The sequence below is a fragment of the Mustela nigripes genome, chromosome 4 (genome assembly GCF_022355385.1).
Source record: "Mustela nigripes isolate SB6536 chromosome 4, MUSNIG.SB6536, whole genome shotgun sequence".
Taxonomy (NCBI): Eukaryota; Metazoa; Chordata; class Mammalia; order Carnivora; family Mustelidae; genus Mustela; species Mustela nigripes.
In genome coordinates, this window is record NC_081560.1 from 56,720,238 (window position 1) to 56,747,600 (window position 27,363).

Sequence of the window (27,363 nt, forward strand, 5' to 3'; positions counted from 1 at the left end):
GGGCTCGATCCCAGGACCCCGGGATCATGACCTGAGCCAAAAGCAGAGGCTTTAACCCACTGAGCCACCCAGGCGCCCCTGTATGTGGTTTTTAAAAGACTTTAGGGATCAGTTTTCAATTACCACAAAATTTAGAGGAATATACGGAGATTTTCTGTTTATCCTCTTCTCCCAAATATGCAGTCTCCCTTCTGTATCACCTACAGAAATGGTAGATTTTTTTTGTCGAGGCTGAACTTATATTGACACATGATGGGTTCTCCATGTCTTTTCATGGCTAGATAGCTCATTTCTTTTTAGTGCTGAATAATAATCCATTGTCTGGATGTACCATAGTTTATTTATACACTCATCTACTTTAGGCCATCTTAGTTGCCTCTAAGTTTAGGCAGTTTTGAATAAAGTCCTATAAACATCTATGTGCTGGTTTTTGTGTGGAGATGTTTTCAGTCCCTTTGGGTAAATGTTAGAGTGATTGCTGGATCATATGGTAAGAGTATATTTAGTTTTAAAAGAAATTACAGAATTGTCTTCCAGAATGCCATTTTACTTATTTCCACCAGCATTGTATGAGAATTCCTGTTGTTCCACATCCTTGTCAGTATTCTGGGTATTGGCCATTCTAATTGGTGTGTAGTGGTATCTCACTTGGATTTTTTTTTTTTTTAAGATTTTCTTTATTTATTTGAGAGAGAGAGAGCATGAGAGGGGAGAAGATCAGAGGGAGAACCAGACTCTCCATGGAGCTGGGAGCCCAACGTAGGACTCGATCCCAAGATACTGGGATCATGACCTGAGCCAAAGGCAGTTGCCTTTTTTTTTTTTTTTTAAGATTTAATTAATTTATTTGACAAACAGAGATCACAAGTAGGCAGAGAGGCAGGCAGAGAGAGGGGGAAGCAGGCTTCCTGCTGAGCAGAGAGCCCGATATGGGGCTCGATCCCAGGACCCTGGGATCATGACCTGAACTGAAGGCAGAGACTTGAACCCACTGAGCTACCCAGGTGCCCCTGAAGGCAGTTGCTTAACCAACTGAGCCACCTAGGCACCTTCATTGTGGTTTTCATTTACATCTCCCTAATGACATATGTGGAATATCTTCTATGATTATTTGCTCTCAGTATATCTTCTGTGAGGTGTCTGTTAAAATCTTTAAATTACGATTGTTTGTTTTCTTACCTTTGAGTTTTAAGAGTTCTTTGAATATTTTGGATAACTCCTTTATCAGATGTGTCTTGTGCAAATATTTTCTCCTAGTCTGTGGCTGATCTTTTACTTATTGTGATAATGTCTTTCTTTGAGTAGGAGTTTTTAATTTTAATGAAGTGCAACTTATCAGTTAGTTATTTAATGGATGGCCCAATGCAGGGTTCCATCTCACAACCCTGAGATCATGACCTGAGCCAAAATCAAGAGTTGGATGCTTAACCAGTTAAGCCACCCAGGCACCCCAGTAGCTTTTTTTTCTTTTTTTTTTTTTTTAATAAATTAGAAGAGCTTTCCCAGGACCCTTCTCCCTTCCTCACTCACCCTCTCTGTCTGTAGTGGTGTTGTACCTAAAAAGGCATCACTCTACTCAAGGTCTTATAGTTTGTCTTCGGTGGGTTATCTTTATGGAGTATTAAAGTTTTGTCTTTTATTTTCGTCTGTAATCTATTTTGATTTAATTCTTATGACAGTTGAAGATCTGTTGTCTTAGATTCACTTTTTTTGCATGTGGATGGTTTTTTTTTTTTTTTTCCCCAGTACCATTTGTTGAAAAGAATGTCTTCGATTACATGTAGATTTTTTGGAAATTATGTTTTTTTTATTTTATTTTTTAAATCTTTTTTTAAAAGATTTTATTTATTTATTTGAGAGAAAGAGAGAGCATAAGAGGAGAGAGGTCAGTGGGAGAAGCAGACTCCCCGCCGAGCAGGCAACCCAATGTGGGACTCCATCCCAGGACTCCAGGACCATAACCTGAGCTGAAGGCAGTCACTCAACTAACTGAGCCACCCAGGTGCCCTGGAAATTGTTAAATAATGCATTTATCCCTCACAGCTTACTTTGTTGCCATTTATAAGTGGAATCTTTAAATATATTCAGATGTAAAAATATAAATAGCCTTGAGCATTGGGCTAAGTTCAGTAAACAAATGATATTCTCTGTCCTACTTTTAAATAAAACAGTACTTTCTCTGTGACACACTCTTGAATAGTCTTAGCATTTGTGAATCTTTGTTCACTTGGAGTTTTTATTATTGGAAATTACCAGGACTTTAGTACATAAAGTTTATAATCAGTTTTGGAGAGTACCATTTTGATGGAAAAAAGTGAGTAACTGTAAAGAAAAGAGATTGATTTCCTTAAGTGCACAATTGGTTATGGAAGACACTTTCAAAGGAGTTTGAATATGTTTATAAGCTCTGGAGGCTTTATCTTTTCTGCATTCCTAAACATTTTGTAAATCTTTTAAATCTTTTTATTGTGACATTTATGACATTTTTATGTATCCTTATATGTAATTTTACTTATTTAGTTTGTGAGCATGTTGAGGGCAGAAACTGACTCATTTTTGTGTGATTAAGACCTAATACATAGCTTTTTAATAGTTATAGAATCATATGAAACCCCCCAAAATAATTTTGAAGAACAGTAGTTCTTACATAAAATGTGCACATAACCACACACAAAGGAAGATATTAGAACTCATTAACTTTATTTAACCTGTCTCTTGGTTGCTTTTTTTTTTCTTTTAAGATTTTATTTGTTTATTTGTCAGAGAGAGTGAGAGTGTGTGAGCACTAATGGGGAGTGGCAGGCAGAGGGAGAAGCAGACTCTGCTGAGCAGGGAGCCTGATGAGGTTCCCCATCCCAGGACCCTGGGATTTTGACCCAAGCCTAAGGCAGACGCTTAACCAACCAAGCCACCCAGGTGTCCCGATTATTGTATATATTTAAACAGGTTTTTTTTTTTAAGCATTTCAAACATTAAAAGTAGAAAGATTAATATAATGAATTTCCTCTCCTCATGCACAGCTTAGACATTTATCAGCTCATGGCCACTTGTATTTCATCTACATCCTTTTTTACTTTTCCCCACTCTCTACTTGCAGAATTATTTTTGACGTATATTCTAGATACATGATTTAATCTGTAAATAATTCATTATGTGTCTGTAAAACATAAAGATTCTCTTTGTTAAAACATAATCATAATATTATTTTACCGCAAAAAAATAAGCAATGACTTAATGTCATTAAGTATCCAGAAAATATTAAGAACTACCAATTTGGGGCACCTGCATAGCTCAGTTGTAGCTCAGTCAGTTAAGCTTCTGCCTTAGGCTTGGATCATGATACCAGGGTCCTGGGATGGAGCCCCGCATCGGGTTCCTTGCTTAGTGGGGAGTGCCTTCTGCCCCTCCTCCCCCTCTCCCTCGGTCCCTCCTCCCACTTGTGCCTGCTCTTTCTCTCAGATAAATAAATAAGTAAATAAATAAATAAATATTTTTTTAAAGCTATAAATTTGTCTCCTTTTCCTTCTTTCTCTTTTCATCCCTCTTTCTCCTTTCCTACTGTATGTCTGTGAAAATTAAGTAGGATAAGCTCTACATACTGTAGTTGTAACCTGTAGTTTTCCCCAAACTCTCCTTCTCCCTCCCTTGTCCCCCTTTTCTTACTCTGTTTTTCCCTGGCCTTGCATTTGTTGAAGGAACTGGGTATTTTTTGCCCTTTAGTGTTTCTCACATTCTCTCTCTCTCTCTCTCTATATATATATATATTTTTTTTTTTTTTTAAAGTTCATCTCCCTAGTATATTGTAACAGTTCATCTTCCTGGTATATTGTAACCATTTCCCAGTCTTCTGCATTTCTTAAAATCAGATTCAGGTTTGATTACTTCCCTTCCCTCCCCTCCCCTCCCCTCCGCACACCATCCCCCTCCCACCCAAGACTCTTTCATAGATGGTAGTGTATATTTTTGTTTGAAGAGGTGTATAATGTCTGGTTTGTTCTTCCTTCCTTCCTCCTTCCCTCCTCTGCTAGATCTCTGACATATTAAGGATTGCAATATGGTACTGTTCTAGTTGTATCATTTCTTCTTTATTATATGGAATATTTCCATAAAGAGAGACTTAATTTTCATAAACTTTCCAATTAACCTGATAAATGCTTAATTCTCTACCACTCTTCAAACACAGTTGCACCCTTTAAAGGATTAAAAAAGATAAAAAATCTTCATGATTTCATGAATTCAAGTATTTGAAATGCTCCAGTCCACTGTAGTTATTATTTTTAGTGTTTCCATCTTTAGACAGTTGCAGCCTTTTCAGGTTGTTTGCTGAGTCCTTTTGACTTATCTTCAGTAGCCTTCAGTAGCTTTCTGGTATGTCAAGTTGCTGCAGGCCCATTTTTAAACTCATTTTCTTGAAATCAGCCATTGCTCCAGTAGCCCTGGTTCACTTCAGTGGAACTGTCAACATTATTTTTTACAGAAGTAATATTATTTTTTTTGTGATTGTTTTTATACCACTAATGAGCCACAGTTAAATTACTATATTTTAAAATGACTTAAAATAGTTTCTTTGTGTGGTTATTCCGCATTCTTAGTAGTTAGATTTGTTTTACTTTGCTTTTCATTTTTAGAGAATGTTTTTTAAATTCTTTTTTTTTTTTTTTGAAGATTTTATGTATTTATTTCAGAGAGAGCATGAGAGGGGAGAAGGTCAGAGGGAGAAGCAGACTCTCTGCAGAGTTAGGTAGGAGCCTGATGTGGGACTCACTCCGGGGACTCCAGGATCAAGACCTGAGCAGAAGGCAGTGGCCCAACCAACTGAGCCACCCAGGCGCCCCTTAAATTCTTTTAATATGTAAAATATTTATAGTGCCACAAAAATCAGATCTACACAGCAAGGTGTTTTCAGATGTCTAATTCTTATCCCTGTCTCCTCTACCCCCATTTTCTTCATTCCTCATTGATCAGTTTAAAAAGTTTCCCTAGGGGCACCTGGATGGCTCAGTGGTTGGGCATCTGCCTTTGTATTAGGTGGTGATCCCAGAGTCCTGGGATCCAACCCTGCACTGGGCTCCCTGCTCAGCGGGAAGCCTGCTTCTCTCTCTCCTAGGCCCCCTGCTTGTGTTCCCTCTCTTGCTGTCTCTCTCTGTCTAATAAATAAATAAAATATTTTTTAAAAACTTTCCTGTATCCTTACAGTAAAAAAAATAAGCAAATGTGTGCATATTTATAATTCTGTCCCTTTCTTAGCTGAATGATAGCTATACATACTTTTACTAGTATGTAATTAAATTTTAAAAATAATTATGGGTAAATATGTTGATACAAAAAAATGCAATTTTTAAAATATGCAAGATTTCTGTTCTGATATCTTGATGGATTCTAATAGCATGTAATTAGAAATTTAAGTGTCTTACTCTTTGGTAGCTTTAAAATTTTTGCTTTAATCAGTTATTTTTAAGGGAATATTTTTCCCTTTTGTGTGTCATATATTTATATATATATATACACACACACAAACATTTGTATATGTGTCATATGTATATGTATATACACACATATATATCAGTTTCATTCATAAACAAAGATATACACATATATCAGTATCATTCATAAGCAAAGATAGACTTTCATTTCATATATATCAGTCTCATTCATAAACCAAAATAGACTTTCCCATTTCAAATGGGAACATTAGGAAAAGAATCTATTTTCTTTCTTTTTGATGGAGAGTAGAGGCTTATTTATTATTTAAAAGACATCTTTAATTTATTGAGTTATTTATTATATATGTAGACTCCAAAACAATTTGTATAGCTAGAAATATGTTGTCTCTGAAAAGCTCTTTTGGTTAATTTAATTCAGCCTTGTGTATCTACTAGACCTTTTATTAGAAATTCAGGAAACCTTGATAAAGCAGTTTTTCAATTTGAGGCTTTGCGTATTTATTGGAAGCCTGTCAGGACTGTTCTTTGCTATACTGTCCTATCCACATTTTAGATACTTTTATGATTTTTCCTGTATAAGAGAAAATGTTGAATAAATACCATCTTCCTCCCCCCCCACCCCCCAATACAGTAGTAGTTCCTTCAAGCCCCAATTCAATGATTCCAGTGTATGGGCTGTGGGAATAAGAAGGAGGTTGGCAGCCTAGCTTAGTTTGTATCCTGAATAAATAAATACAAATTCTGAATGTTCCTGCTATTGTTTTCAAACTGGGTATAGGTATTTTGCAACTGATAGAATCTAGTTTGAAAAACACTAATTTATTGTAGCTTATATTTGTCATTAGATGCTAAGAGTCCTAATTGTGTGTACTTCAATAGTAGTCTGTGACCTTTTTTTTTTTAAAGATTTTTTTTAACCCAGACGCCCCAGTCTGTGACCTTTTATAACTACTGCTCTAATAAAAAGGGAAGGGTTTGTACAGGTGGTCATCTCTATATGTGTACATAATTCATTCTTCAGAATATATGACAGTTGAACAATAACAATACTTCTTTTGGTAAGGGAGAAGAGTTTATTATCAAAGAACTAACAATATACACCCCCAGTTGGGAGAGGTAGGAGAGACTCTTTAGGTATCTAGTGGCTGTTATTTTTGCCAGCTGGGCGGTTAGCCATCTTGGAAACCAGGGTCATTGACTGTGGTATCTACCCTTTCCACAGGCTCTCTTATCTTTCCTGGCTCAATAACTGAATTGAAAACTCCCTATCACACTGGTCTTTAATCATCCTCCCAAGAACATGCTAGGTATCTTAAATAGAAGTGAGTAGAAGAGGATCTTTATTCCCTTGTCCTTAGAGTATGTAAAGAGGGATTTGGGACAAGTTGCCCCAGCAAATGTACTGATGATCCCTGTGTGGCTGCCGTTCTGTGGCTTCCTCCCCATCCATTAAGGAAGTAATGGATGTGGGTTGCTGTCGGCATATGTTGAGACAGCCAAAAGAACGTTTTTTTTGGTCCATCAGTCTCATGGAAGAACAAGGTCCAGTTTTTGGGTTTTTTTTGTTGTTGTTGTTTTTGGGTGGGAATTTGGTGTCAGTTGTACTGGAAGGAAGGTATAACTCTGCCTAAAGCCATAAGGTGTGGGGTAGAGGAACACTTCAAATTAGGGTCCTTTCCTTTTTCACTTTCCTAGACCTTTTCCTTGTCTTGGCAATTTCCCCTTTCCCTGTCCTCTCCTTTTCTCCCCTCCCTTGTCTTTCCATTCCCTCCATTTCATTTCTCTGGTTAATATATTAAATATTTCCATTTTTAGTGAGCAGCTTCTTTGTACCAGGCTTTGGTTAAATTATATAATGTTGAATGAGAGGTTCCATGTCAGGAGTACATGCCATTGAAATTACGTGGAGCAGAACTTCCAACATATTTTAAGTGGAATAAAGTGGGAGGAAAACAATTTATAGTTGTAGTAGGCCACTCTTCTTTTGAGTGCTTATTTTTGTTCTTTAACTTGTATGATTTCTGTGACCCAAGTTGGCACTGAAGTAATAATGGTTTGAAGATTCTTAGCCCTATCTGTCTGGCTGCCCTATGCCACATAATGTTTTCACATACACCAGGTCATTATAACTCTTGAGTATGGTTGACCCATTCTGTTGAGACATCAGAGTCCAATGTTCATTTCGTGGGAGCTCTGACAATGTGTTTTTATGAGATCTAAAATACCTGTTTCCACTTAGCTCCATTCTCCCCCTGCAGCCAGGAGACTCTCAGTCTGGCTTTGCATCAAAATAGCTGTGTCAAAAAAAAAATAGTTGTGTCATTATGAGGACAGTTACTTAACCAATCTGCTACAGCTAGACCTGACTTGAGAGCCTACTCAATGGGAATTCTGGATCAATGAGTGATATTGCAGAAGTTACACAATGTTAGTGGCAAACTGGAACCTATAATTTCTAACTTTTTATTTTTAGTACCGTATTATGCTACCTTCCCTATCATAAAAATAGGTGATGAGAGTCAAGTAAGATAAATGTCAGTAGGACTTGATAGGCATAAAATATTACAAGGTAAATTATTTTAGCTTGGTTTCTTTTGTCAGGAGGTATATATGATCCTTTGTATTATCCTTTTTTGGTTCTTAAGCATCTTGGCAGCAGGGATCATTTTTTATTTCTCTGTGTCCCTATGCTCAAGGCCAAACTGATACATATAGGTGTCAGGACATCCTAATAAATTGATACCCTTTGAAAGTGAAATTCTTTCCATTGTTTATGTAGGGTATATGATGGTTAAAATGATTGTCTAATAATAAAAATTACATACTTCATATTCATGCCAGGGATTTATTACATTCATTACAAGTCATTTTCTGACTGATTTCTTGGGAAGCATATTAAAAAACTGAAAAGTATTTGATTTTAAAATGATTTCAGCTTTTTTTTTTTCCTTAGTGTTGTTGTCAGTGACAAATTTTAAGGTTTAAATAAGGAGTTGGGATTTGCCTAGGATCAAATCCCACTCTTTTTTTTTTTTTTTTAAGATTTTATTTATTTATTTGACAGAGAGATCACAAGTAGGCAGAGAGGGTGGGGGAGGCAGGCTCCCTGCTGAGCAGTGAGCCCAATCCCAGGACCCTGGGATCAGGACCTGAGCAGAAGGCAGAGGCTTAAACCACTGAGCCACCCAGGTGCCCCTCAGATCCCACTCTTAACTTACTAGCTTGCATAACCTCAGGCAGTTTTTTTTTTTTTTTTTAAGCTTCTCTGTGTCTTAATTTCTCTGTTGCTAGACTAAGAATGAGAGTGACCACTAGACATTGCATTTATTTACTCCCCACAACAGACACATGAAATAGGTGAGGGAATGAAGGTGTGTAGTGGTTATCCATCTAATAAAGAGTAAAGGTAAGATTTGCACTCAGTCTGACTCCAGAGTCCATATTGTTTGGGCACTATGCTGTCCTAACTTCTGGATTATTTAAGTAAGTTGTTCAGGGAAATAAATGAAATGGAGTTTGTAGAATGTTTTGTACAGTTTTGGTTCTCAAAACTTTTTAGGTTTTGGAGTTTGTGAATAAGGTTTTGTGGACCTAGAGATTAAGGGGAATTATAAACATATAGTTGTTTTAAGTTCTAAACAGTTCTGTTAACTTGTTGGAAATGAAAGAATCTCAGACATAATGGATCAGCATCTTAAGAGTTTTTTGAGTCTGCGTTTTTAAGAGTCTGCATTTAAGATCCTTGAAGTTTGAGAAGTACTGGAGTAGATGATCTTGAAGCTTTCTTCCAATTCCCATTGGTGGGTCAGTGGTTCTAGGGAATCAGATAGCAAGGGTATTTTAGCACTGATTATTGTATTTAGAGAAGAAAATGATAATATATCAAGTATTATTTTAATGTAAATCACTGTAATAGAGATTTATTTCTATTTTTTGGCTTCTGTGTTAGGTCAGCTCTTGAGGTAATTAATACCTCTTTGAATTTGTAGAAAGTTTCTAATATGGTCCCAAATGATCCTGAATTTTATCATCTTGTATCATCTTAGGAAATAATTAGAACTCAATTTTTATATGGCTTTAAGTTCAATTGTATTCCTTAATTTCACCATATAATGAGCCAATTTTATATGTGTGTGTGTGTAAACACTATGAAACTTTCTAGTTTTGTACAATTCACTATTCTGGTATTTCAATGAACAGCTTAAAATTTGAAGTTAACTATTGTAAAAAATTAACTGCAAAGCAAATGAACACTTGACTTACTTAATTGAATCTGTGTAATTTTATTAGTCTATAGAAAATAAAAATTCCTCTCAAAATTAAAGGATCTTTTGTAAATTTTTTTTAAATAGATAGTAATGTCAGTTTTGTTCACATTAAATCATTAGTACCTGGCACATTGTAGTAGGTATTGACAAGTATGAATGAATGAATGAATAAAAATTTGTGTTTAATCATTTTTGCTACCATTTTCAAATGAGAGGCAATAAGATTGTGAAAACTTGCATTTTAGACATTTGAGCATCTCCCCATGTTAACTAACTGCTGCATTTTATAATCTTCCCCATATTAACTAATTGTGATTCTTCTCTGAAAATTATTTTAATTGTGAGAGGTATGATTCAAACAGGAGAAGAAATATTACGTTTATTATGCTCCCTTCCTTTATGTACAGTGGTAGCTGCTTGATTTCATTTTTAAGACCTCTTAATATATCTACGTTGTTTAGCTTTGAAAAACTGGCTAGCAAGCATAAATCTAACTTTGTAGAGAAAGAATAATATTGCAAATATTAGGTCAGACCTCATTCAAGAAAGTAGTTTGAATAAAATATCTGGGGCATAGTCTGGTTTCACTTTCCCTGAGAGTTTATGAAAACTCTTTGCAGGGAAGTCAGTGGATAAGGTTTTGAAGGAATCTTGAGAAATAGTTGGGCATCTGGCAGGACTGTATTATGGATCTAGGTACACAGGTGGTCAGCTGACGTATTGTCAGAGGGATTGGACTGCTCTGTATTTTATTCTAAATCCCCTTGCTTACTTTCAGCTCTTAGAAGTCAGAGACCAGTTCTGTAGATGAAACAGTATCCCCAACTGATTCAGGGAGGAGATCATGAGGGCAAAGCAGAAACTTCATCAGTGGGGCATTCTGTCTTCTGGTCAAAAAGTGGCCAGTATAGGAAAAAGGATAATAAAAATACAAATGAACAAAAATTGCACCAGCCTTAAATAAAAGAAGAAATTTTAAAAAGCTTCCCCAGAGTGACATAAAAGAGAATATGAATAAATGGAAAAATATTACTTGGGGTAGGAAGACTCATTATTATAAATTTTCCTTAAATAAATTCTAAGATTTTTGTTCATATGTCATCTAGTTGAAAGCTTCTTATATAGTCATATATATATATATATATAAGATATATATATATATATATATGCACATAGTAACCATATATATTTAATTTTTCTCCATAGCACTTACCCCATCTGATATAACTATATAAATTTATTATTCTTTCCCCTGGAATGTAAACTTAACAGAAGGTCACAAATTGATCAAAGTGTGCCTATCTTTCTCTCCTTACTAGAATGTAGCCTTATGGGGATATGTTGTTTTCCTTGTGGTTTCCCCAGCACCTTGAGCTTATAGCACATAGAAAACAGTTGATGACTGGAAAATGAGTGAATAAATAAAACTCTCCTTTCTCTCTTAATCCATAGAACTTATTGTCTATTCCATAGTTTTGTGGTCATTAATTTTGTTCACTTTAACATGTTATAATGCTTTCTATTATTTTCTTTTGGTTCAGTGTCTAATTGTTTCATTCCTATAAGACATTCTTCTCTGTGCTCCTTGATGGCAGGAATGGGACAAATGCTTCCTTTGTGGACCTCACAGTACAAGGCAAATGGATGTAGGAACTTGTGAATTGAATATGTTTATTTATTCATAATAACTTAATTGCTAAAATCCAGTTTTCCTTCAACAAAAGGAGTATTTTAAATAAATAATACAATATAATTCTAAACAAAATAGGGTTTTTTGTGTATTTTTAAGGACAGAATTTTTGGAGATGTTTCTTGAGCTCATGGTATATTTTAGTAATGAAAGTTGGAAGTTTGCAATTATCATTTTACAAATTACTGCACACAATTTGAGTAAAAGAAATAATTTTCATTGAGATGTGGATTTCTTACCTTAAAATTTTAATTTATAAGAAATGTCTTGTTATACTGTAGTTATGTTGGAACTTAGTTTTAAAATGAAATATTCTAAGCAAGTACAACTTTGTAGTCTACATAAATGTTTTTATAAATACGTTTTTTTTTTTTTTTTACCATTTCTTATCCCAGCATATCATTCAACAATTTGTGTAATGATCGCTTGCTGTGCATTTCATTGTCACTATGTTTTTAAAAAATCGTTGCTGATGTACTTAAAGCCCTTTCTGCATATAGATTTTGTATACTGTTTCTTGGAGATAAATCTCTAAGATTGTAGTTAACATTTTCAAAAATAAATATGTAACAATTACTGAAACAGTAACTGTGTATGTTTAAAAGGAGAGATGTGAAACTATGTAACGGTTTTGTTGGTTCTTTTCTAATGTATATGGACATTTGTTAAAAAAATTTTTTTCTTTGCTTTATTTCAGACCAGTCTATCCATATGGGGATGGGGAAGCCTTGGCATTGTCCTTTCTCTAATAACCTTTGGACCCTTTGTAATATTTTATTTGGCCTTTTATATCCTCTGCTTTGTGGGCGGGTAAGTATTCTCAATGACAATCTTACAATTCAAATGTTTACTCTTGTTAGAAATTGAAACAAATAACCATTAGACCTCAATAAGTAAGAAAAAAATGACCATGAGAAATGGTAGTATAATTTATTTGTGAGTGCTATTTTTGCAAATTGTTTTTTACCAAAGTTAAGTAAAATAAGATATCCAGTAAAATAAAATTGGTGGCAATTATGATTTGTACCAGGAATATGGATAGTCATCTTCAAAAAATTTTCAGTTTTTAATTGTATAAAACTTTTTTGTATAATTTGAAAGGTTTTAAAGATTTTTTTATTCCTTTTGGTGTTGCTACCTTTTAAGGCTGAAAATTTTTATTCATTACAATATTAACAGGATAATTGTTAAGTTTAATAGAGGTGATTCCTCAGGTTTTACGTAGTATAGTAGAAGATACTATTTCATTGACTAGACTTCATACAATAATATTAATTATTTCCCTTAGTGAATTCTGTCATGTTGTTATGGAAAATTCAAACACCTGATTTGCTATTTTTCTCTTCATTATTTGATTATGTTTTACATTGAGTTGATAAACCTTTACAAGAGAAGTTTCAGTCATGATTTAGTATAACTTCCTGTGCGGAGCGTTTGGTATCAGATATGAATTATATCTAAGAAAAGTATAGAAAAGAGAGTTAGAGGATTGTTACTTACTCAAACCAAGTACCTTAACTGAGTTGAGTGTTTTGTTTTTACTATTTATATATGCACGTGTTTGTGTGCCTGTATGTATGTATATATAAGATATGTTTATGTAATTATTTTTGGAATGAATACCTTTGAATTCTATTTAAAAAATCTTTTGAGGCCCCAAATATTTGGAGGAGTTATTTGAACCTATAGGCTTAGAGAACAACTTAGCTAAATTGAATTGAATGTAAAAACTGTGGCCTGAAAGACTGTATAAGATACTCAAGGAGTGATTTCTCAATATACTTACACCTCCCACCTTTTTCATGATAGGGTTTGGAAGTTCTGTGTGGCCATTTTAGAAGGACTGCACCCACTATTTGTGGGACAAATGAGAATCAAATCAAGCTCTACTCAAGGACTATTCCTAAAACTGCATATAATTTATATTTAACACTTTCATAATAATTGCTTAGGTATGGTATGGTATTAGGTGTGTATTGTATGTAAGTAGGTATTGGGTATAGTATTGCATACAGAAACAATTAGAAATAAGCCATAAGAATCAGATAAATGGAATTTTGAGTATCTTTATTGACTATAAAGATGATTGAAGACTATAGATCTGCAGCCCCCTGGGCTTCCTAAATTACACTTCTTTGTCACAAATGAAGACCGAAGCAGAATAATCGCATAGCTGTGTACTTGTACTTCTTCCCCATGGAGTCATGGCTGCTTTCATTGACTGGAAGGGAGACTGTTTTTTGGAGATGTTTCTCTGAAAATGAGAGCTTTCTTCTCTTTGATGAATTGAATAAGCTCTTGGCAAAAGTGAAGGTGAATGATTTTAGACTATTTCCCAATATTTCAGGGAGGGAGGAAATTGTAGCTTTCTTTGTCAGTAGGAGCCCTAGGAAGCCTTGGAGACTGGAGGGTGGAGAGTCATCTCTCATACACTGACATGCTCCACATCAGGTTTTGGAAGAGGGAAGTGTGCTGAGTCCATGTACTTCAAAGTCATGGCAACCTTTCCTGCTCCTTTTCTGAGTGTGCAGGTTTACCAAGAAGTAAGCACAATCATTTTCAGATACTTTTAAAGTTCTGTAAAAGTTTTAAAATAAGGCGGGATATTGGATGGTGTGCTAGGGTCACTAAAAACTCTTTAGATAATATTAAGAGTCACATGATAGGGTCTGAAATTCCAGTTTGATGTTATATCATAAATGTTCTGATCTGTTCTGTTCCAGATTGTAAATCTCAGTGAAATTCACTGCCATAGTAAGGGGACTTCAATTTAAATTCTAGAAAGCCTCCCAGAATTGTCTTCAATAATCAGGGGATTAATTAATCATTTCTAGATTACTCAGTTGTGGTCAATGACTATCTAGTTCCTGAATCAAATCTTTCCTATTTTGGCTGTAACTAGAAAACATGATTGTTTTTTCTTTAATATGACTTAGTATAGTTTAATGCCTTATGAATTTGAAGAACAATGCAGGCTTTTAAATAGCAATCTCAAGTAAAATAATTGCATTTAATAAAATCATTTCTTGGTTTTAATATCTGAATTTTTAGGATTTTTTTTACTTCTATAAAATGCAAGTTTAAGAGGAATTAATACATTTTCTTATGGAAACCACCTTTTAAAAAAATTCTGCAGTTAACCATCTACAATGTTGATAATATATATGTTTTGCTGATAAAGCTAATTCCATATTTTCTAGTATAAAGATAACTTTTGGAAGGAAAACCACTTAGAGATTTTTGTATTATGTGTTATTTTTTTTTAAGATTTTATTTGCTTATTTGACAGAGAGATCACATGTAGGCAGAGAGGCAGGCAGAGAGAGAGGGAAGCAGGCTCCCCACTGAGCAGAGAGCCCAATGCAGGGCTCGATCCCAGGACGCTGAGATCATAACCTGAGCTGAAGGCAGAGGCTTAACCCACTGAGCCACCCAGGCGCCCCAGTATTATGTGTTTTTTTTGTTTGTTTTTTGGGTGCATACTTTTGATACTGTTTTATGGGTTATTTAATGACATTCTGTAAGGTTGGGTGATGCAGTCATTTGTAGCACCTGTTTTTACTTAAACCTCAAGTTTTTACTTAAACCTCAAGGCTAAAATAGGTGCTAAGTTTAGACTGTTAGCTTACTTTCCTACTATCATTCTTTGGACAAAGGTTAATACTTTATCAGTCTTTCTTATGATAATAATTTTAGAAATACATAGTATAAGCATTTACTTGTGTCTGTAAATCTGCTTATCACTAGATAAAACTGAAATATGGGGCCATCTTGAGTCTTAGTAATAGTATTAGATGCAGGACAGGCGAAATTCTGAGGCCACCTTTTTAAAAAAGAAACAAAAACAAAATTGATGACATGGGCTAATTTGACTTTGTTTTCTCAACTCATCTTTCAGCTTTTGTGGTGCTTGTACTAAATAGCAACAGATAGCCACAAAAAGCAGGGGACTTTGAGAACCTTCCTTTTAGTAGTTGAGGCTGACCCTATTTAATTTTTCATAGTTCCCTTCTTGTTATGACAGCAGTTGAATTGTTGTAAGATTATTATAAGATTATTATAAAGTTAGAATTTGATGTTTTTTATTATGGGTTTCCTGTCTACTTAGTGGTGCTTAGATTTAATTGGTAAATTTTGAATATATAAAATATTGATAGCATTTAGTCAATACTTAGAGTAAAACAGTTCTAAGCCAGTTTTTATCTTACCTCAACTCTGTAATTGTTTTTAAAAGAATCAGCCTTTGGGATGTATTTATATGTATTTTTAAATTCCAGTCTAATTATAAGCTATATCTTTTTTCTCCTTCTTTGGCCTTTATTTTCTTTCCATAATCACAAATTACATTACTATCTGACATTAATTAGTTAATAGAACTATAGAAATGTGTGATTTTAGCTATAGATTTAGATCTCATTTGTCTTTATCGTTGTTTAATGAACCTACTTACTTAGCGAGGGCTGATTTTTTTGCCTGGGATTCTTTATGAAATATATGAAATATGAAATATATGGAATATATTTATATAAAAACTTTGAAAGGCATTCTTGTATAAATTCACAAAATGCTTATAGTTGTTTTAAACTTCAGAACATAACAAACTGTCAATTACTTGCTTTGCCAAAGTAAAAACTGATTTTTTAGTGAGTGATAAACCATCTATTAAATCTGAAAAATATCTTTGGTTAATAGATATGTTAAGTTATAACAGAATTTTGTTTTTGTTTCTGTAATTGAGTTTTTTCTTCCCTAGGGGCTTTGTGGTTACTCTCCTCTTTGGAAAAACAAACTCAGAGAAGTACCTAGAACAGTGTGAACACTCATTTCTTCCTCCAACGTCAACTGGGATTCCTAAGGTAAATAGGGTAAAGGAAGGTAAAACCTCACAGTCTTGTTCTGTGAAATGATGGTAATGTGATCATCTGTATATGGCTTGGCATATGTTCCTACATGTCACTAATGCTCACTATAAACTTATGGGACACTTTCTAATCATGCTTAGAAAATGTATCTTAGAAGATTACTTTGAAAACTTGTAGTGTTAGATGTTCAGAGTGGAAAGGCAAATTTTAGGAAAAGATAGAAATTTGGGGCCTCTTCCTACTATTGTGACATAGGATTTCAAAAATATGGAATGAAATAAATTGCAAAGAAACCAGAGAAAAGAAAATGGATATTATTTTTTAACTGACTTGAAAAATACAGCTTTCAGTTAGGCTATTCAGTATCTATAATTTTAATAATTTAGGCCCAATTATATTTATATCATCTTGAGTGTTGATATTTTTTCCATTTTTTAATATCATAATCTGTAAAATTGGAATTTAGTACTGTAGGTAGGCTTCATACTTGCATTGTCTTCAGTTCTTGTGGTATTGGGATGGTTTGTTTCATCTTGTGTGAAGAGAGACAAAGTGATCTGGAGTTGATGCCAGTATCTTAACTTTACAGTTAATAACTTGTTCATTATGTGCTAAGATGTAGGAAATGCAGAGATAGAAATATATATAGTATAGCTTTATATTGCTGAAATAAAAGAATTTCACCCTGTCCTTGGAAGTTGCATGTTATAATTTGAAGGGTATGTTTTATACATGTATTCATGCTTTGTTTTTTTTGTTTTATTTTTGTTTTTTGTTTGTATTTATTTATTTATTTTTAACTGAAGAATGTCCCACTACTTTTCACATTATTTCCAGGCCACTGAATTTACTGAACACTACAGAGAAATAGAGAAATTTATTTTCTTTTGTTGCTAAAAATTATCCCTAAATAAAATTAATTAAAATATATTTATTTGGCACTTTGTATACTGTTATGGGCTGGGAGGGGGAAGGGAGAAGAGGAGGAGAGTTTTAATAAAGACAACTATTAATTTGATTCACCTGAAACACTAATTTATGGTTTTTAAGTTTCACTGAAATACAGCAACATTGTATCTTACATTTTTTGTTTTTTTTTTTCATTCTAAATAATAATGCCGATTTTATGAAATTTTTGAGGATAACAATAGGCTTTTTTTTTTTTCCCTGGGTGTCTAGCTGTGTTAACTTTAGAAAATGTTTGGTTTGTACAGAGCCTTGAGAAATAAGGTTATTGCCTGACTTGAAGATGGCAGGGAAGTTGCAAGTTAGAAGTAAATATACAGACTTTAAATCAGAGAACTTTGCAGTAAAATGTTGTGATTTCCTTTAAGTGCTTAGAAGAAATGAAACGAGAAGCCAGGACTATAAAGATTGATAGAAGATTGACAGGTGCCAATATTATTGATGAACCTCTCCAGCAAGTGAGTTTTCGTATGTGGTATTTGGATTCCTTATCTTGTGTTATAAGGTGTATTTCTTTTGAAAATACTAGGAAATAATTTTTGCTATTTATGTAATATGCTGGAAAGTCATTATAATGCTGTTCTTGGATTCTGTACTTAAAGAAGCTGCCTTATTTATGAAATCATTTATAATGAAGTGGTTTATATAGTATTAAAGCCTTTTGTTCGAACTTGCATTTAATAGAAAAGTTTTCTCTGACATATTTGATAATGTTTCTAATTATTTTAAAGTTAAAATGCTCTTTAGCTGATGAATAGGCTTAGTGTTTTGGCAAATCAGACAATTTGTACTATAGTTTTTTAAATGGTTATACCTGATTTGTTTCAAAAATATTAAAAAATTAGAATTAAAAAAATTACTCTCCAGATATTTTTCATTGATGTTTGATTATATGATTATTATAATGTGTTCTTTAAAATTCTAACATTTCTTTTATAGTTAAACCCATACTTCGTTTAACTGATTTTCAAAAGTAATATACATCAAATTGTATCACTTGCTGTATCGACTGATTGTATTAAATCAATTTTGTTGATGCTGTTGGCAGTATCAAAGGTATTAGATTTAAGTGAACTTGGGTAATGGGCGATTTGGGACACCAAAATAATTTAAAATTTTTTGAAATGGTTTTTTAGCATATTGATCCTTTTGTAATAAAGGCAGTTTTTTTGGTACCACAATTTAGTATGTAAAGAGTATATATAAATTGGTAAATAATCCTTTTAGGTTTTAGTTTGCTGCTCATAACTTTTTAAATCCTAAAAAGTTGTGTTTTTTCCCAATATTTTTGTTTTAGGTTATCCAGTTTTCCTTGAGGGATTATGTCCAGTATTGGTATTATACACTAAGTGATGATGAGTCTTTTCTTCTTGAAATTAGGCAGACTCTTCAAAATGCACTCATTCAGTTTGCTACTAGGTAAGGTCACTGATCCAGAAAAAGTTAAATAATATTGTTTATACCAGTAAAGAAAATGACTTTTAAGTTGGAGGGGGAAATTATTAATTAGTAATAATTACTAAAGGTGAGTAGAACAGTAGATGATTGTGAGATAACAGATTATAGAACTAGAGCTCTAAAAACCTGTACTTCTTTAGATTTAACCTTTACATTTACAGAATGTTTATCTTTATTAAACCCTGTTCTCTCAGTCTGAATGTCAGTGTCTTCCTCAGGGTCTAGTCATGTGACTTTCAACTCACTTATTGAGAATACTTTTTTTTAAATCTCTTACCCAGATACTTTGTTTTATTTGAGTGCCATGGAAATAGTTTCAGTAAAATTACTCTTTTACTTTTAGCACATACCTTATAGAAGTCTCAGTGGAGAGGAAACCAAAGAAGCATAAATCACTGGAGAATATTCAGTTTATTTATTTTCAGAAGGGAGTATATTTTTATGAGTTTGCTTTAAGAAATTTTTGTGAGATATACTAAAATTCATACTTTAAAAAACCCATTTAAAAAACCCACTTACATACTGCCTCCTCTGTGACAAAAATATTTTGGTCTATATTATTGTATTTAAACCTCTTGATTTTTTTGGGTGACCATTTCATATACAGAAGTGACTTATTTTTGAAAGAAAGGATTTTATGTTTATTTGAATTTGATTTTTTTTTAATTAAAAGATTTTCCTACTAGCCTATAGCCTCAAGGATTTTATGTTTATTTGAATTTGATTTTTTTTTTTTTTTAAATTAAAAGATTTTCCTACTAGCCTATAGCCTCAAGGCAGGAAGCTGCATGCCAAGGCCATGAGAACATTTTTAAATCTGACTTTGTTATTTTTCAGCCGAGCCTCTTTTCTTCCCTACTTAGGTTCTTGAAATACAATCTTGTACTTTTGACAATCTTGGAGAATAGAGCTTTGCCCTGGGGCTTTTATTGCATTTTTATCTCTGTGCACGTAGATGTTTCCAGCTCAGGCTGCCCTGTCAGGACTTTTCATCTGTAACTCAGTTAATTCTAAGCTTTGGAGTAGGAGGTTAGTTCCTCAACCTCAGGTCATTACGGAGGCCTGCAGTAATATTTATGGTTTGATTAATAACCTTGTAGAGGTAGATTTGAGCGCCTTCTCCTTTAGTACTAATAGCAGACGTTTATGGAGTAGCCAGCCTTAATTACAAGTGTAAAGTCGCTGTGGAACACAGAAAATAAAGAATAATCAAACTTCAAAAATAGGACTTTATCTCCTTTATTTCATATATATAACATTATTGAGTGTTAGGTATTCATTCAGTCCTCTTCTGAGTCAGTCATTTGCTACTTTTTATAGTAACATCATCCTAATGACTGTTTTTTTCCTCCTTTGGGAAGGTGGGATTAGGGGTTCATTATAGATATGTTTGACTGCCTAAGTATATATTGAAATATAACAGATTTTAAACCTGGAAAGAACTTTGAACTAGTAATTGGGAGGCTTCAGTTTGCATCCTGCTCTACTACTTAGCTATGGAACTACGAGCGTGTATTTTGAACTTTTTGAATCTTGGTTTTGCTCATATGTGATATAAGCATAGTAATATCTGCCCTGTTCTGTGTTCCTCACAGGGTTATTGTTGGTATCAGATTCATCTATCCATTCAACTAATATTTTGTGCTTCCTTTGTACCAACCAGATGCTGCAGATACTCCAGTGAAAAAAACAAAATTTCTGATCACTGGAATGTAATGAAAATAAGAATTGTGAAAATGTTCTGAAAACTATGAGGGAATTTAGAAATTTGGGTTTTTAATGTCCTCTGACATTTATAATTTCACAAGAGATGAGGAAGCTAAGGTCCAGAAAGATTAAATGGTCAGTGCAAAATTATCCGGTGAATTGAGGCAGAGTAAGAATTAGAGTCAGATTATTCTTAGCAGTTTAGTGTTCTTTCCTCCATTCTATACCAGATATATTATGATCTGATTTTTCACCTTAGTTTCCCCACTTTTTTTTTTTAACCTTTCATAACAGTGCGTTCCCTGTTTTTGATTCCCCCAAATCACTTTTTCTTTACACTTCATGTAGTAAATTGTTTTGTTTTTGGTTTTTCCCTGTTTTGTAATATTGTATGCTATCAAGCTGAATATTTAGGTGATTGCAGGAAGAGTCGAGTTTCTTCCATCCTCAACTGAACTGAATTTATATCTTTGCTTTCTCATTTGCCTTAAGATTTTGGACAAGTTTATCAGCTTCTTTTGAGCCTTAGTTTACTCATTCATTGAGTTTGATAATAACAAAGTTGCTTTTGAGGCTGTTTTCAGGCTTAAAATGATAATGAGGAAGCAGTCACAGAGTATCAGCATAAAATGAAATGCTAATTTTGAGACATAACAGGAGGGAAGGATATACTTAGTCTGAAGTCCTCACTTTTGAGCTTTAGTGCTTTTATTTATTAAGCTGTATGGTCTTGAATGGGCAAAACACATAAATTCTTAAGAGTCTGGTGATAGCCCATATCTACTTATCAGATTATCAGGGTTAAATGACATCACATGTCAGAGAGTACTTATAATGATAACACCTTGTGTTAACATTAGTACCTGTTACTCTAGTAGCAGTTCGGGGATGGAAACCTTCATAGAGCACTCTTGACTTCCCTGTGGTAGAGGCTGGCTGTGAACTAGGCTGGAGCTTTAGGGATTGAATCTGAGATAGCCTGTGTATTTTATTTCTCCTTCAAATAAGATATTATATACAAGACTGAGTCCTGGGAGATTGTATTATAATTCTACCTGTACCATTGAGTTACATTATACTTAAAATTTCTTAACATGTATAAAATAACAATAGTAATACTTGTAGCAAACTTGTGAGAGTTAAATGAGATGATGTCCAAAAAGCATTTCCTGAAGTATTTGTTAACCAATAAGTGGTATATTGAGCGAGTTACATGTCTTTCTGTGTCTCAGTCTCTCCATCAGTAAAATGGGATAATTCTTCCATTGGGCTCTTGTAATGTTAATCTAGAGGAGTAGTGCATGTCTAACACTACAGGATTTGGTACATAGCAAATGAGTGAGTGTTAACTTGGTTGTTACTGTTATTTCTTGTTATTTATTACCTTCCTAGGATATATACACACAGTTTCTTTGACCTTGTCTTAGTTTGTTTTGTTTGTGGGGGAAGGAGCAGGTAGAGACAGTGTTAAAACACATACAGTGGAGAGAAAGTAGTCATTTGTGTGATACTGAGAGAGGTTTTTATCTAGAGGTAGAATGAACCAGAGTAACTGATGAAGACCTCATGTGGATTGAGGTTAAAACTGGTCTTCAAGGGGCGCCTGGGTGGCTCAGTGGGTTAAAGCCTCTGCCTTCGGCTCAGGTCATGATCCCAGGGTCCTGGGATCGAGCCCCACATCGGGCTTTCTGCTCATCGGGGAGCCTGCTTCCTCCTCTCTCTCTGCCTGCTTCTCTGCCTAACTTGTGATCTCTGTCAAATAAATAAATAAAATCTTAAAAAAACAAAAACAAAAACAACAAAAAAACTGGTCTTCAAGAATGAATAGTGGGATAGACAGAGGGATGTCCTTCATGAGGTTCTGAGAAGGGGAATAAGGTTAGTATGGTAGAAGCAGTAAGGAGATACAAGTGATCAAGGAACCTTATTGCTTTAAGAGATGTGAAATGTGGCAGCTGTTGCTCTCTGTTCCCCTTTACCCCAAGATTAGCAAAAAGTAGATATATTCTAATGCCACTGTATTCTTCCTAAAGGGTTTTCCCATGGCAGGAGAAGGTACGGGTAGGCAGATTCCAGGATTCAGTGGTTGTAATACTAATGATAGTATTCTTTCTGGAACAAGGGGGGATATGTTTTGAAAATTTAACCATTTTTCTCACTAACCATTTTGCTGTAGAACTAATAGATCATGTGTTTAGACTTGTCCAAAAGGCAGGCATGACTCAAATAATGGATATTTGCAACAGTAAAGTTCTTTTGCCATTTTACATTCTTTGCCTTTTGAAAACTTAGCTTAAAACTGACTTTAACTAGAAAGGTAATTATTGTCATATTTACTACAATTAGCAAAAATAATTAGGAGCCATTAAGTATTTAAAAGAAGGGGCAGTAAGTTAATGTTTTTGCATGTGTAGAATAGATAAGGGGTTTGTTAATTGTATATTATTATTGTATATATTGTATATTATTATATAATTCACATAGCACACAGTTTACCCACTTAAAGTTAGTGGCTTTTAATATATTTATAGAGCTGCGTACCCTTCATCACAATCAATTTAAGAACATTTGAATGATTCCACAAGAAACCTTGTATCCACTTTCATTCACTCCCTTCATTCCCCCCAAAGTTTCTAGCTCTAGTCAGCCACTTATCTACTTTATTTCTCTCCGGTTTTGCCAATTTTGGACATTTTATATGAGGGGAATAATACCGTCTGTGTTCTTTTATGACTGGCATCTTTCACTTAGTACAATGTTTTCAAGGTTTATCCATGTTGTAGCAAATGTTATTACTTATTCTTTCCTAATGCTGAATAATATTTCACTGTATAGGCATAAACTACATTTTGTTTATCCATGGACATGTGGACATAGGGATTGTTTCTACTTTCTGGATATTATGAAGAATGCTACTATGAACATTCATATACAGGTTTTACTGTGGACATGTGTTTTCATTTCTCTTGGATATATAGGAGTAGAATTCCTATATCATGTGGTAACTCTTTAAGAGTCTCATGCTCTACCGACTGAGCTAGCCAGGCATCATGTGGTAACTCTTTAACCTTTGAGGAAGTGCAAATTGTTTTCCAAAGTGGCTGCATATTCTCAACAGCACTGTATGAGGGTTCCATTTTCTCCATATCCTTGCTTATACTTGATTTTGCATGTTGTTTTTTTCTTCAAGTTTTATTTATTTAAGTACTCTCTGTAACCCATGTGGGGCTTGAACTCACGACTTTGAGATTGAGAGTCACATGTTCTACTGACTGAACCAGCCAGGTGCCCATGATTTTGTCTCTTTTAGATTATAGCATCCTAGTAGGTGTGAAGTAATATTTCATTATGGTTTTGATTTGCATCTTCCTGATAGGTAATGATATCGAGCATCTTTTCATATGCTTACAAGTCATTTGTATAGCTTCTTTAGAGCATGTGTTTTCAGATCTTTTTCCCATTTTTAAATTAGGTTATTTGTAATTTTAATATTAAATGGAGTGTGCTATATTCAGGTTTTGAAAATACAATTTTATTGGACAGTCACACTGATTTGTTTGCATTTTGTCCATGGCTGCTTTTGTACTACAGCGGTAGAATTGACTAGTTGTGACCCTAGACAGTGTCGTCTGCAAAGCCTGAAATAGTTGCTCTTTGGCCCATTAGAGAGAAATTTTCTGAACCCCGAAATAGTTTTGTAGTTATTAAAATATTTAGGAAGTGTTGTTGGGGCGCCTGAGTATCTCAGTGGGTTAAAGCCTCTGCCTTCGGCTCAGGTCATGGTCCTGGTCCTGGGATTGGCCCCGCATCAGGCTCTCTGCTCAGCAGGGAGCCTACTCCCCCCCACCCCCATCTGACTCTCTGCCTGCTTGTGATCTCTGCCTGTCAAATAAATAAATTTTAAAAAAATCTTAAAAAAATAAAATATTTAGGAAGTGTTGCTAAACAAATAGGAAATATTTTAGAATAAAAATCATGTAATATAGTATATGATTTTGGCTGTGTAAAAAACTGTCAATATGCATGCATAGGAAAGAGACTGATAGGAAATACACTAAAATATTAACTGATCTTTAGATTGTGGATTTATGGCTGATTATAACTGATGCTGAAAATCAAAAGAAGGAAATTACACTTCACGAAATGAGAATGTATTACTTTTATAGCCACAGATAGACAGAAGCATTTGCTAATGAGCAATAAAGATCTCTAGGATGGCTTTTTTTAAACTAAATTTTCCTGTTTCTCCATTTTTTACATTCTTAGGAACATATAAGAATAATTTTTTTTTACAACTATAGATGATGTGTTTTGTATAGGCAGTCACTGTTCCTTTATGTCTTCAGAAAGTGATCTGGAAAATAATGCTTAATATAGTGTTTTGTACATGACAAGTTAGTGAGTAGTCAATAAATTCTTGTTGTGTTCCTGTTTATGATTTACATGTTACTTTTTTCCCACAGAATTTTAATATATTTCACTACTAAATCTAGGAATGTTTCATTCGTAAGGTACATTTTACTAGAAATCTTGTTTATTAAAATAGTTAACAGCATTAATTTTTTTCATACTTATCATTATACCTAGGAGGATGCACACCTAGCCCCAGGTTATTTATTTTTTTCCTTTCCTGTTTAAGACTTCCAGCTCTGTGTTCTTTACACTCAAGCTCTAAAATAGGTGAGTGTGCTTCACAGGTGTTTCTCTAAGTTCTTCATTATATTCAGAGATCCACATCCTTTAGAATATCTGAATCTTTAACATCTTTGAAGCATTGGGACACAGGACGTAGAACTAGACTTCTTATGTAGTGATACATTTCACGAAATACCATTTCCTTTAATGTGGTTATGTAAAACTGCATACCTAAGATTTTTCTCCATTTCTTCCAGTTTGTTTGTAACTTTAAGAGTCAGGAAGTTTTGCGTTCCTATTAAGGTAAAGAAAACACTGAATTGAAAATTAAGAACCCTGATTTATTTTTTTAAACAAAACCTTGATCTCACTAGCTATATAATCTAGAATAAGTAATTTAAGTCTGGAGCTGTAATGATCGCAACTTGTAATTATTTCAAATCTGTTGAAGTTCTAAAATACTAAGACTCCCTGGTGAGGTCAGTACTAATCTTGGTTTGTTTTTGTTTTGCCAGTCATACCCTGTCGTGAAAACATGGGCTCATATATTCCGTAAAACCTTACATTTTGAATACCATTTGGGGAGTTATTTTTTATAGTGTCTAATGTTGGTAATTAGATTTAATTTACTTAGGAATTAAAGTACTTTTCTATTATTTTGCTAGTAGGAATCTTAGAATAGGATCATAATAAAGTTTTTATACCTCTTTATATTTCTATGTGGTCAGAAAGAATGCTTAATTTCAGACATAAAGGACATTCAGTAGACTAATCTTTTTTTGATGGTTAAGTCTTCTATCAGTGAAAACTTAGAAATTTTTATTTGATTATCCGGATGACTGCTATTCTTTACAGAATGTGGAAAACAATATATTTGTAGTTTTAGAAGTCTACTTTAAATTTCCCCACCATGGTTGATTTTCAACTATTGTCAGGAAGTCACTGAAGGTGGAACTAGAAAAGAGATGTGCACAGTTTGCTCTCCCACTTTTTCTCCCCCTCCAGCTGTGAAGAGGAGCAGCCAATGAAGGGAACAGCAATTCCTTGTGATTGCTAATTTAGTTCTTGTAAAAGAGGAATTTTCTACATATATTTGAGGATTATGGTAGAGAGCAACAATAAATTTCATGTAAGTTCAGGAATGTTGTCAAAAAATGTTACCTTCTTTTATACTTAACCTTATAATTTGATTTTTTAAAGTAATTTTAAAAGGGAAACAAAGGTGCTGTAGTGAAGTGGTTATGGTAACATGTATTATGAATAAATGGAGATTGGAAGAAGGGCAATTCTTTTAATGGGTTTAGAAGCAAGTTTACAATTGTGTGCCTTAAGAATCTGCTCAAAATTGAATTTCAGGCTGAAGTTTTTGGCATGATAGCAAAGTATTCCTTCAAGGGCTCCTGAAGGATGGAAACAAGTAAAGGTTTATGTATTATAAAGAGTATATCCTTTCTAAAAGGGAATTATGAGGGTAAGTTACTGCCTGATTCGGTGGCTCAAGGAAGAAGGGATTCTTCTTTAGGATACCACCTGCTTTCAGCAAAAAATATCTGTGGATCAGTTGATCAAAAGCCCTCTCCTCAAATAAAACTCTCCTTAAAATCTTCTCAAAGATGCTTGTTTGTTAAAATTTATACAGAAAAACTAGGAATTTTACTAAAGATTTAAAAAAAAAGCCAATTTTTTTTCTTTTTTTGTTTTTTTCATAGAAGACATATATACACACTATGCAATATATAGTCCCCTTTTTATTGTTTTCAAATAAGGTCTTAGTAGTCATTTCTGAGAAAATATAGTGTGGCATCAGGAACGTAACATTTATTATAGGATTGTTCATGTGGGGAAAATCAGGGTTTTTTTGTATCATTTTGATAGAAAAGACCTTTTCCAGGAAAGTATTCTGCCAAGAATGTGAAGATTACGTTTACTGCCAAATCCAGCTACCCACTTCTCTAGTCAGGCAAGTCTACTCATGGTGACCCTTGCATATACCATGCTCATTTCCTCCTTTTGCTCATTCCTAAATCCTTTCTTTCTCCCATTTCAGAGACATTCATTAAGATTAAGATTCATTAAGACTCTGCATTCAGAGTTGTTCAGAACTGTCATTAGTTGTCATGACTATCTGAAAAGTCAGGGATTTGACTAATCTCCAAAGAGAAGGGGGAATGTAAGGGCCTGCCGCTCCCAGAAGAAACTGGATACTATAACTGTTGCAGTGTTGTAATGTTTTATTAAAGACAAAAACCACATTAATATCTCTTGGCAAAACCTTAGTGAAATAAAAGGTCTTAGTCTTATATTGAAAGACTTATATAATTTAAGTTAAAATG

The 27,363-nt window shown here is 33.9% G+C and overlaps 1 protein-coding gene across 2 annotated transcripts in view; it reads left to right on the top strand.

Annotated features, from left to right (window-relative positions):
• The window catches only part of SNX13 (sorting nexin 13), a 130,196-nt gene that overhangs the window by 32,206 nt on the left and 70,627 nt on the right, over positions 1–27,363 (top strand). For both annotated transcript variants that reach the window (XM_059396750.1, XM_059396751.1), the window contains exons 2-5: positions 12,100–12,212; positions 16,156–16,258; positions 17,599–17,688; positions 18,528–18,649. In XM_059396750.1, the coding sequence (XP_059252733.1) occupies positions 12,100–12,212; positions 16,156–16,258; positions 17,599–17,688; positions 18,528–18,649 (428 nt within the window). The remainder of the gene's footprint in view (positions 1–12,099; positions 12,213–16,155; positions 16,259–17,598; positions 17,689–18,527; positions 18,650–27,363) is intronic.